Source organism: Pteropus alecto, unplaced genomic scaffold (assembly GCF_000325575.1).
Source record: "Pteropus alecto unplaced genomic scaffold, ASM32557v1 scaffold851, whole genome shotgun sequence".
NCBI lineage: Eukaryota > Metazoa > Chordata > Mammalia > Chiroptera > Pteropodidae > Pteropus > Pteropus alecto.
The window spans coordinates 6245-17247 of NW_006430496.1; the positions used below are offsets into that span (position 1 = coordinate 6245).

General features: G+C 37.6%; 1 protein-coding gene across 1 annotated transcript in view; it reads left to right on the forward strand.

Annotated features, from left to right (window-relative positions):
• LOC102893790 (olfactory receptor 52K1) overlaps positions 1 to 847 on the forward strand; it is a 970-nt gene extending 123 nt beyond the window's left edge. The window contains exon 2 of the mRNA XM_006905147.1: positions 1 to 847. Coding sequence (XP_006905209.1) covers positions 1 to 847 — 847 coding nt within the window.
• Positions 848 to 11003: the final 10156 nt, after the last annotated feature.

An 11003-nucleotide genomic window follows, 5' to 3' on the forward strand; every position in this document is an offset into this window, starting at 1 on the left:
CTGCCCAGCCTATACTCTGGCCCTGCTTGGCAACTGCACTCTTCTCTTCATCATCCAAGCTGAGGCAGCCCTCCATGAGCCCATGTACTTCTTTCTGGCCATGTTGTCAACCATTGATGTAGTCCTTTCTTCTTCAACACTTCCCAAAATGCTGGCTATTTTTTGGTTCAGAGATCAGGAGATCAACTTCTCTGCCTGTCTGGTCCAGATGTTCTTTCTTCACTCCTTCTCTATCATGGAGTCAGCAGTGCTGCTAGCCATGGCCTTTGACCGCTATGTGGCCATTTGCAAGCCACTGCACTACACCACGGTCCTCACCAGGCCCCTTATTACCAAGATTGGCATGGCTGCTGTGATTCGGGCTGTGGCATTAATGACTCCACTCCCCTTTTTGCTCAGACGCTTCCACTACTGCCGAGGCCCCATCATTGCCCACTGCTACTGTGAGCACATGGCTGTGGTAAGGCTGGCCTGTGGGGACACTCGCTTCAACAATATCTATGGCATTGCCGTGGCCATGTTTATTGTGGTGTTGGACCTGCTCTTTGTTATCCTGTCTTATATCTTCATCCTTCGGGCAGTTCTACAGCTTGCCTCTCAGGAGGCCCGCTACAAAGCCTTTGGAACATGTGTGTCTCACATAGGTGCCATCTTAGCCTTCTACACACCTGTGGTCGTCTCCTCAGTCATGCACCGTGTGGCTCGCCGAGCTGCCCCTCATGTCCACATACTTCTTGCTATCTTCTATCTTCTTTTCCCACCCATGGTCAATCCTATCATCTATGGGGTCAAGACCAAGCAGATTCGTGATCATGTGCTCAGTCTATTCGGGAGAAAGGATGTGTAAATGGATACTTTTTTTCCTTAACTACCAGTTCAGTACTGAGTGGATGCTGGATAAAGGCAGAGAGGAAAGATCTCAAGTAGAAAAATTGCGGAGTCTCCATGTTTGGCAATTCTCTAGTATGACAAGGAAAATGAGGTCCCATTATCACAGATCCACCAATCAGATCAAACCAGATGTGTCCCCATAGTCTGATAGTGTGGGTTTGACCTTCCTATTCTCATTGACTTACTATTACATGATTCAGGAAAACAAAACCTTTCAAAATGCTATTGTCATCTAGATGAAAGACAATGGACTAGTGGCTGAGATTGGCACAGGGGGCTGAGCTTTTGATGAACTTTTCATCCAGGTGATGAGTGAGGAATGGGACCACAAATTTTGTGACCCAAAGGCTAATACCACATCTAATACTATAATTGCCCTTATATCTCTTTTGTTAGGTGACCCCCAGTCTCTGCCACTCTTTACCCCCCTACCACCCAGTTATTGGCTTTAGAGTTGGATAGCTACTCCTCTAAGGAGACTTATTCCTTCAAGTTAGTTCCTTTCTGTCCCATATTAATGGCCAATTTATTTATTGAACAATTAGCAAAAGAGCCTGTTGACATCCTTTATAAGAATTTATATTGTGTAACTAATTTTTCACATGCATATGTTTTTTTGTCTCCCCAAACAGTAATATTTATTGAATAAATGAATAGAAGAGCTGAGTACCACCTTTGTGCTATGAACTAAGGAAATACCTTTCCCTCTTAAAGTTGAGACTTCCGAAGCTAAAGAAAATAGTTATAATATGTAGTTGTAATAGACTATATTACTCAGTTATTTACTATCCTGTTTCTTTCCCATGGGAGGGGAATTTCCTCACTCTGGAAATGTTAAATCTTTCTATGTGAATTTTTTTTTGGCCAATGGAATTTGAGTGGCATTGAAATGTGTCACAATAATTGGAAACTTTAAATCAGAAACTTTAAAATATGCTTATGTAGCTTAGCTCAGTCTCTTTTGCTTTTCACCTTTGCTACAAAAACGAGCATGTTGCCAATTGGAGTTTTTCCTTCAACCTAGACCCATGATGGAGAAGATAAATGGAAATGTGAATCTGACTCTCAGCCTGGATCATAGCCACAGCTGACCCACAATGTTCATACAATGTGAGCAAGGATGATTTTGTTATTTTTGCAGTAAACCACTGAGATTTGGGAGGTATATCATAGCATAACCAAGAGAAAGCTGATTGTTCGAATTGTGAGCTTTTTCTTTCACTCCAACTCACAACAGATCAAGCCTCTGAGTATTTAAAGAAAAATAAAGAAAATCCACTATTTCTTCTTCTAGCATATCTTATCACTGAATTTACTGAATTTCACTTATCTTTCTGCTTACTTTGTCTCCTTACGTGAACTCTTGTAATTGAACACTCCTTCAGTTAGTTTTTAAAGACGCTCTCATACAGTTTTTCTCGAAGGCCTTTTTTACAATGATGTTATTGTCTTTTTTATTATGTGACTCTTTTCTTTCCTTAGTAATAATTAATAGGAGTTTCTCCAATTCTAAGAATAAGAAAATCCAATAGGCTCTGAGAAAGCATCTCCAGGCCCTCCAGGACCATGTCACAGCTTGTCTCATTAGGTGCCCCTGAAGGATATGGTTTCAAGAGGTCTCTGGACAATTCCCAAGTGTCCCAGTCCTCCAGACATTAAGGTGGGGCAAAGAAGAAAGTGGTATAAACCAAGAGCTTCTGACTCTGTTCCCTGAGCTATTTGTTCTTCCTCAGTAGAGATGGGGAATTCTGTGTGATAGATCTGTTAAAAAATGTTAACTCTTTGATGAAATACTGACATCTGCAACATCACGGATGGACTGCGAGATAATCATGCTAAGCGAGATAAGCCAGACAGAAAACATTGAAAATCACATGATATCACTTATATGTGGGATATAAACCTAAAAGCAACAAATGAACAGGACAAACAAACAGACTCGTGGACATGGACAATAGACTAGTGGTTACCAGAGGGTAGGGGGCGAGGGGGGAGGTAGACGGGGTCAAATATGTGGTAACAGAAAAGAAATCTAACTATGAGAGGTGAACACACAGTGTAAATATATATATGCCTTACTGTTAAAATGTACAGCTGAAACTTATTGGATTTCGTTAACCAATGTCACCATAAAAAAATAAATTAATTAAAAAAAATAAAGTTTACAGCTGAAACTTATTGGATTTTGTTAACCAATGTCACCATAAAAAAAAAATGTTCACTCTTCCAGAGTATACATCTCCACATATTGACTATGGGGTTGGCCATCTGCACAACTTTGGTCATTGGGGTATTAGCAGATGTGGTGCAAACAGAGGCTTGAAATTTGCTTGTGTAGTGGGACTTGTCTTCTGACTCTGCTGTGCCATGAGACTGTGCCCTGGTTAACTCACTGGTCTAAGAAGGATGTGAGAAAGTGGAGCCGAGCTGCCTCATCTTGGATCAACACGTGCCCAGCTGACCTGCAGGTGGACGAGCAATTCAACTGAGATCAGCAAAGTCGTCTCAGCCAATTTTCAGATATATGAGATACATTTCATTATTGTGTGCTGTAGATACTTTGTGGTGTTTTCCATAGTGCTTTCTTGGGATGAATTGTTTATTTGTCATTTTTAATTAATAAATTGAATATAGTATAATGGATTAAAAATATTTCCAGGCTGCAAGATTTGTTTTTTCCCTATGTTTGGTATAGGAATGACCTTGACTTTCAGCTGAAAACTCATACCCTCTAGAGAGTGATTTCATCTCACATAGAAGTCAACAGTATATGAATTCAAGTACCATGTAAAACACTATGACTGTTAGCTTTATTTACAAATAGTCAAAGGAATTATTTCCTATATCTACACACTGTGCTTAGATGAAACGCAACATTCATGAGATAATATCTACATGCTATTTTTAGACTTGAAGTTTTGCCATTATATAACAAAGCAAAACAGTACCAAAATTGTATTTGCACAAATCCAAATTTAATTGCAACACTTGAACTATTCTCGCATCCTAGTTCTGGATTTTCAAGAGTCTGAGTAATTGTCAGTTAAGTTCCCCAAACAATGCCTCTGCACGAATCCTTGACTGACTCAGACATCAATTTTAGCCAGGACAGCCCTAGCCCATTGATGGCTTTGAAATGGCCAAATGCCTGAGTTAGAATACATATTAACAAAAGAAGGAAGGCAAGCTTCGGTCTACATTTTAGCAACCACATTAGAAATAACCAAAACTCCTTGCATGTCATTTCATGTGGTATTGTACGTAGGATGTATCTGTATCACCATTGTGCCTGTTATTTCCCTCTATTGGATTTTTTATTTCAGATACCGTGATTTTTCATCCCTGAAAGTTTGATTTGGATACTTTTTATATTTTCTGATGCCTCTATTTAACATGCTCAATCTTTTCTTTATCCTCTTGAACATATAGTATATATAATAATTGCTTAATATCTTTATATGCTAATTTTATCTGTACATTTTTATTGGTTTTGATTTTTTAAATTATGTCTATTTTCCTGGCAATTTTTGATTGAATGCTCGATTTAAAAAAAAGTTTTATTTTATTAGTTTCAAGTATATAGTACATTGTTTAGATATTTATACAGTTAAAATAATCCCCTTAATTGCTCTTTCTTTCTTCCGGCTCTACACCTCACTATTACATTAATGCCACCTGCATTCCCTATGCCATGCTCCCTATCCTTGTGACCATCTATCAACTATTAATTTGTACTTCTTTAATCCTTCACACCATTCTCCCAGTCGATATGTTGAATTTTACTTTAGGGTAGTGGATACTTCTGTATCTTTATATATTCTTGAGCTTTGTCCTAGGATATGATTAAGTTGCTAGAACAGTTTAATCCTTTTGGAGTTTGCTTTTAGGCTTTATTAGTCAGGACTAGAGCAGCTTTTAGTTTAGGCTTGATTTGTTACCACTACCAACTAAAAATATTTCTGATAAAAATCTATCTGATGACTCATGAGTTATGAAGCTTTCCAGTCTAGCTTGTGGGAATATAGACTATCCCCAGCTTTGTGTGAGTACTAGAGATTATTTCCTCTAAGCTTCTTTGGTGGTCTTGCCCTAGTTTCAGGTAATTTCCTCCCATGTAAGCACTGAACAATATTCGGATGGAAGACTGCAGATCTCCATTATAGTTTATGTCTCTCTGTGGCTCTATCTCCTGGTACTTTTCCCTATGAACTCTAGCTCCCTTGGACAATTGTTTGATATATTTTTTAGGAGGTGCTTCTTGCATGACACTGGAAGTAAAATTTTTCAAAAGTGTATGTAATCGCCTAAGTGGATAGTGTAGAACAAATCAAAGATCATGGCCTGATTCTGGAATTTATACCTCCATGGAACAAAACAAAATTAAATTATTAGTCAGTGAGATTACTTTGTAAACTACATAAATGTCTAACTACTATGCTGTGTACCTGAAACTCGTATAAAATATTGAATGTCGTCTGTAATTAAAAAATCAAAAAGGGGGAAAAAGGTAAAGAGGAATAAAGGTTAAAACTTCTAGGAATAAAACGAGTCATGGGGATGTGGTGTACAGCATCAGGCATATAGTCAATAATATTGTGATAGCATTGCACAGTGTCAGACTTATCATGGTGATCACTTCTTTTGGTATATAAATGTTGAATAACTATGGTGTACACCTGAAACTTATAGAATATTGTGTATTAGCTATATTTTAATAAAACTCTTTTAAAAAAAGAACACCAAAGCAGAAATGGTCAGCTGAAGCTGAGGAAATGTGGAGTTGGATGAAGGGCTGAAGAAGTCATGAAATGATGGATAGACTGTCTATAAACTGTAGAAGCAGAAATCTGAATTCAAACTATTGAAGATATCAAAATTGTACATATATCATCTCATAGATTTCAGAGTACTCAATTATCTAAAAAGATTGGTCTGCAAAATAAGAGCACAAAATAGTCCACTCAGGTAGAGAAAGAATCTTAGAATTTCCATTTGTTGCCATTTTCCTTGACTTTTGCATATTTATATTATTGTGTGTTTTATAATATAAAATATTAATAGTATGTGATAAGTATATAATTATTGCTTGATTATAAGTATATAAAGATATGTATATAAAGATAAGTATATAAAGATATGTATATATCTTTGTCTATTACATAGAAATACAATAATCAATGTGTGTATACATCTATATGTACTATATATGTGTATATATATGTTATATGTACATACATACACACATGAATGATCAAACTTATAGTCAACTGACTTGGATTTCTTAGGTCTACTCCAGCCACTCTTACCTCCTTCTTGGGAAAGGATTTTCTGGTTTCTGCTCTAATCCCAGGGTTAAGTCTCCCATTCTTCTCAGGAATGGCATTTGGAATATGTTTCAAGTGGTTGTGACACCAAGTAGTGTTGAATCCTAAATATTTCTACAGCTACTCTTTGAAGAGGAGTTCCTTGCTTACCTGTTCTTGGGAAGCTTAGTGAATTAAGAAGAGAGATCAGCCTGAGTAGAACTAGATTGAAGAATGGTCTTTGCTGCTACCCTCAAGCACAGCATCACCTGAGAAAACTACGACTAGAGCCCTGGAGTCTGAGAGAAGCTCTTCCCTAGTGTGATCCCAGTTTGGGAGATGTCTAGTTTCATTTTCGGTAGGTGAGTTTCTGTAGTTCTGAGACCTGTCTATGAAAATGTGGTTTGTCCCGGCTTTGTGTCCCTTCCTTAGTTCTGAAGCTTTTCTTTTGTGATACTGGGGCTGTAAAACCACTTTTTCCCCTCCCAAGACAAATGCTACAATTTTAAAGAGAAAAAGGGGTGATATAAAATTTATGTTAAAGTAGAGCTTGTTCTTATTTAAAACAGATAATGGTGGATATAAAAGTATTTTCACAACATTGAATACATTTAAAATTTTAATGTAGCTGTTTTATTTTAAAATGCCAGTATTTAATATAATCCAGGAATTATATATTTGGAATTACTTAACCTGATAATTCTAGATGTAAACTTGATTTGGTAAAATTGCATCTCTCTCATGCATTTAAGGAGTTCACTTGCAAAAACTGGAGAATCTCTTCAGATTAGACCATGATATTTGATCTGAAACTTCCAGAAAGGATAGGATTTGGATGAACCTATTTTCAGTCTGGAAATGCAGACTAAATATCCTGACTTTGTTTCTGGAACTTTAAAGTCATTTCACCTGAGTCCCTCATGAGATTAAACACTAACTGAGAAACTAATATTATGTGCATGGCACAGTGTCAGCTTATAGGCAACTTTACCAAAAGTATTGTGGTCCACTGATTCTTATAGAAACTTCAATTTTTTTTTTGAAGATGAGACAAAAGACAACTATGTGAGGTAATTAATATGTTAATTAGCCTGATTATGGTGATTATTTCATAACATGTCTATCAAAACATCAAATCATATACCTTAAATACATAATTTCCATTCATCAATTATACTTCAGTAAAGATAGGGGGAAAACCTTAAGTTATTACCATGGAAGACTCTATGGAGTTTAGCCCTCCTGATATTTTTCTGTACCCACTTTTGGCTATGTCTACGTATGTCTATAATTTTGGATATTTTTTTAGTTGTCATTAAAAAAATGAGAATTGCCTTTGTTTTGGGGTCCTTGACCTCTTGTCTTCCCAATTCTTCTGGCTATGAAAGAACAGCAACCACGGAAATATTTATCTCTCATTCCTGGAACTATACTCTTTAATTATTTGTCTTGTCCAGGGAACTTAGCAGCTGTTTCTCCTTCTTGCTTCTTGCTTTTGTCCAAGGTAAGTGCATTTAAATAAAGAGCAGATGTGACTCTAATTTGGCTGACAACACTACTTAAATTCATAAAAGTAGAAAACATTCCAGTGCCTGTATAGAGAATGCTTGGGTGACAAATAGAAGCAGCAGCTTCAGTCCACAATATCTGCCTCTCAATTACATTTCAATGAGTAAGCAGGCTGTTGTGCCTGCACACATCTGACAAGTAGAGGTGGGTCAAACTAGGGATGAGAATGCATAAGTGCAGTAGAGGTTCCAGTCTAAAAAGCTGAAATCTGCTCTGTAATGGAGCTATCTAAAAATGATTTATTCTTAGGTGAGAGGTCGATAATGAAAAAATTTCCTCTGGTCCTTCAGTCCTGCAAGGAACCAATACAAAATGTCCCCAACTGATCCCATTTCCACCAACTCTGAATCTAAGAGGTGAAAGAAGCCATTAGAAGTAAGCTATTCTAGCCCTATGGATAGATGCAATTATTGTCAAAAGGATTGGGCAAAAAGGCAAAATGAGTCATTAAAATAAAAGGTAAAAGTCAGATATTGTCTCCACTAAAAAGGTACACAGAATAGCACTGAGAATGAATTTTCCTTTCTGTCTTTGACTGGATGAGTGTGGATAGGGAACGAAACTTGATATATCAATTATAGTTTGATGAGAGAGACGGAACCACTATGAATGATGTGAAATAAGGGATTTATAATAGAGATTGGACCTTAAGCAATTGAAGGAGCTGATGGAGTACATGAAAGACAAAGTATCTTTGTGTCTGGAAGTGGCCTGAAATGGTCCTGTAGTTCAGTGGGGCCAACAGTAAGAAAATCTAGATGTGGATAACAAGAATGAGAAGTAAGAATAAACAGCAACTCTTAAGGATGAACTGAAACCTGCAAAGGAAGCCTAGAACTACATTCATCCCTCATTGCCTCCAACCTCTACAATGTAGGTGGATTGGCAGAAGGAACTGCCTTTCACCATGGAGTTGATCACACACCTGGCCCAGGATCTGGAGAAATGAAACAGCTATGGTAGGAGATGAAGAAATTGTAGGCTCAGCTGTACTCCATGCCAACAAGGTGAGACCACAGATCAGTGACAATAAAAAAAGCATGATTAGTGACAAAAAAATCAGAACCTGGCACTCTACCAACCTTTAGAAAATAATAGTTGCTCTTTCGCTTCTGCTTTCTACTCTCACAGAAATGTGTCTCCTGTTCAGTTTTGACCAGGAAACACCCAGGGGAAAGAATTCTGGGAAACATAGTTCCAGCTTGCCCAAGGTGACACAGTACAATGCCCTCACCACATTAGATGTATCTGAGAAATCTTGGACAATCTAAGCTGAGACTAACATTTGCTCCTGAGTGAAAATACACCCATCTGTTTGTTTACTTATCTCTACTATATTTCTGTCTATTTAATATGCATATAGCACGTAGTGAGATGCTTGTATTCCTTAAACGATTATGTCTCACTCAATCACTTGCATACCCATACAACTTTAAGAAGTCAGAATTAGACCACAAGATATTCCTTGAAAAGGAATCCTTGCCAAGATTCTCATCCAGCTCATAATTGTGGTTAATGCAATAAACTTATACTTGGCTGATATTTGTTCCACTTGAATCAAGTGAGTTGATTTCCTTCATTGCTGAAGACAAAAGTGAGCAATCAGCCATATTATTCCCTAAAAAGGAAATTTGTATTGTTCAGGCAACATTTCCGGAAGTATAGGTTCCTCAGGTTTTAGACTTTTATTTCTAGATCTGCAGAATCATTTCTCAAACTCAATTCCAGAATTCTTAATTTTAGAATCCAGTCAGAGAAGGATATTAGAGCAGTCAGGTCCTCCTACTCTGACTCTCTAGCAAGACACAACATTCTTGGCTTTTAAGTTCAGGAGCTTTGATCCAGAAAGAAAACAAAGTTTATAAGGGTATATGATCTGGCAGAACAGATTTATCCTTCTGGTTTCAGAGTAGGTTAGGCACAAAGACATTCTGTGCTTGGCAGGCAGGAGGACATTCGTTGGGACTGTGCCTTTCACTTCTTAAGCTGAGGCTCTCAAGGCTCAGGTGGTATAGAAGTGGATCCTAAGTACTCTGGCAGCATGAGTGAGAAAGAGGTTGGCTGAGAGAGTAAGAGTGATCACTCTGGCCAGTTAGCGTGGGTCCTGCAGCTGGGATGAAAAGATGAACACCAGAAAGGTTCATGGTGGACAGTCCCTGCCAGGATCATGGGGGATATGATTGTAATCTTAGTGGATCCACAGTACCAGAGCATCTAGTATAAGGACGTCATTTCTCACAGGTTTCAATGAGAAGAAGCATCATAATTACAGCACAAGATGTATCTGAGGTCAGAGACAAGCCAAAGAACAAGGGAGCAGGAGACAGTCCTCTCCTATGTGACTGCCATGGTGACAATCTTATAAGAATCCACCCATCCACTACTGCAGTTTTAAGCCTAACACAGGGAAGAGGATGATAGAAAACTCCTGGGGGAGTTTTTAAAGTTGTATCAGACTAAATTACAAATTGAAACGGACTAAGAAATTGTTAAAGTGAAATGAAACTGGACTACTCTCATACCATATACAAAAATAAACCCCAAATGGGTTAAAGATTTAAATGTAAGGTCCGAAACCACAAAACTCCTAGAAGAAGACATAGGAAGTAAACTATCTGACATCAGTCTAAGTAATATCTTTTGGACACATCCCCTTGAGCAAGGGAAACAATAGCAAAAATAAACACATGGGGCTACATCGAACTGTACAGAGAAGGAAACCTTCAATAAAACAAAAAGGCAGCCCACTGAATGGGAGAATATATTTGCAAATGATATATCTGATAAGGGATTGATATCCAAAATACTTAAGAAACTCACATAACTGAATAATGAAAAAATAAACAATTCGATTGAAAAACAGACAGAGGAAATGAAAAGACATTTCTCCAAAGACAACATATAGATGGTCAACAGACATAAGAAAAGAAGCTCAACATCACTAATCAGGGAAATGTGAATCAAACCCATAATGAGGTACTACCTCACACCAGTCAGAATGGCTATTATCAAAAAGTCAAAAAACACGTGTTGGTGAGGATGTGGAGGAAAGGGAACGCTTGTGCACTGTTGATGGGACTGCAAACTGGTGCAGCCCCTGTGAAAAACATGGAGATTCCTCAAGAAAACTAAAAATGGATATATTGTATAACCCAGAAATTCCACATCTGGGTATTTATCCAAAGAAAATGAAAACTCTAACTTGAAAAGATATGTATACTCCTATGTTTATTGCAACAT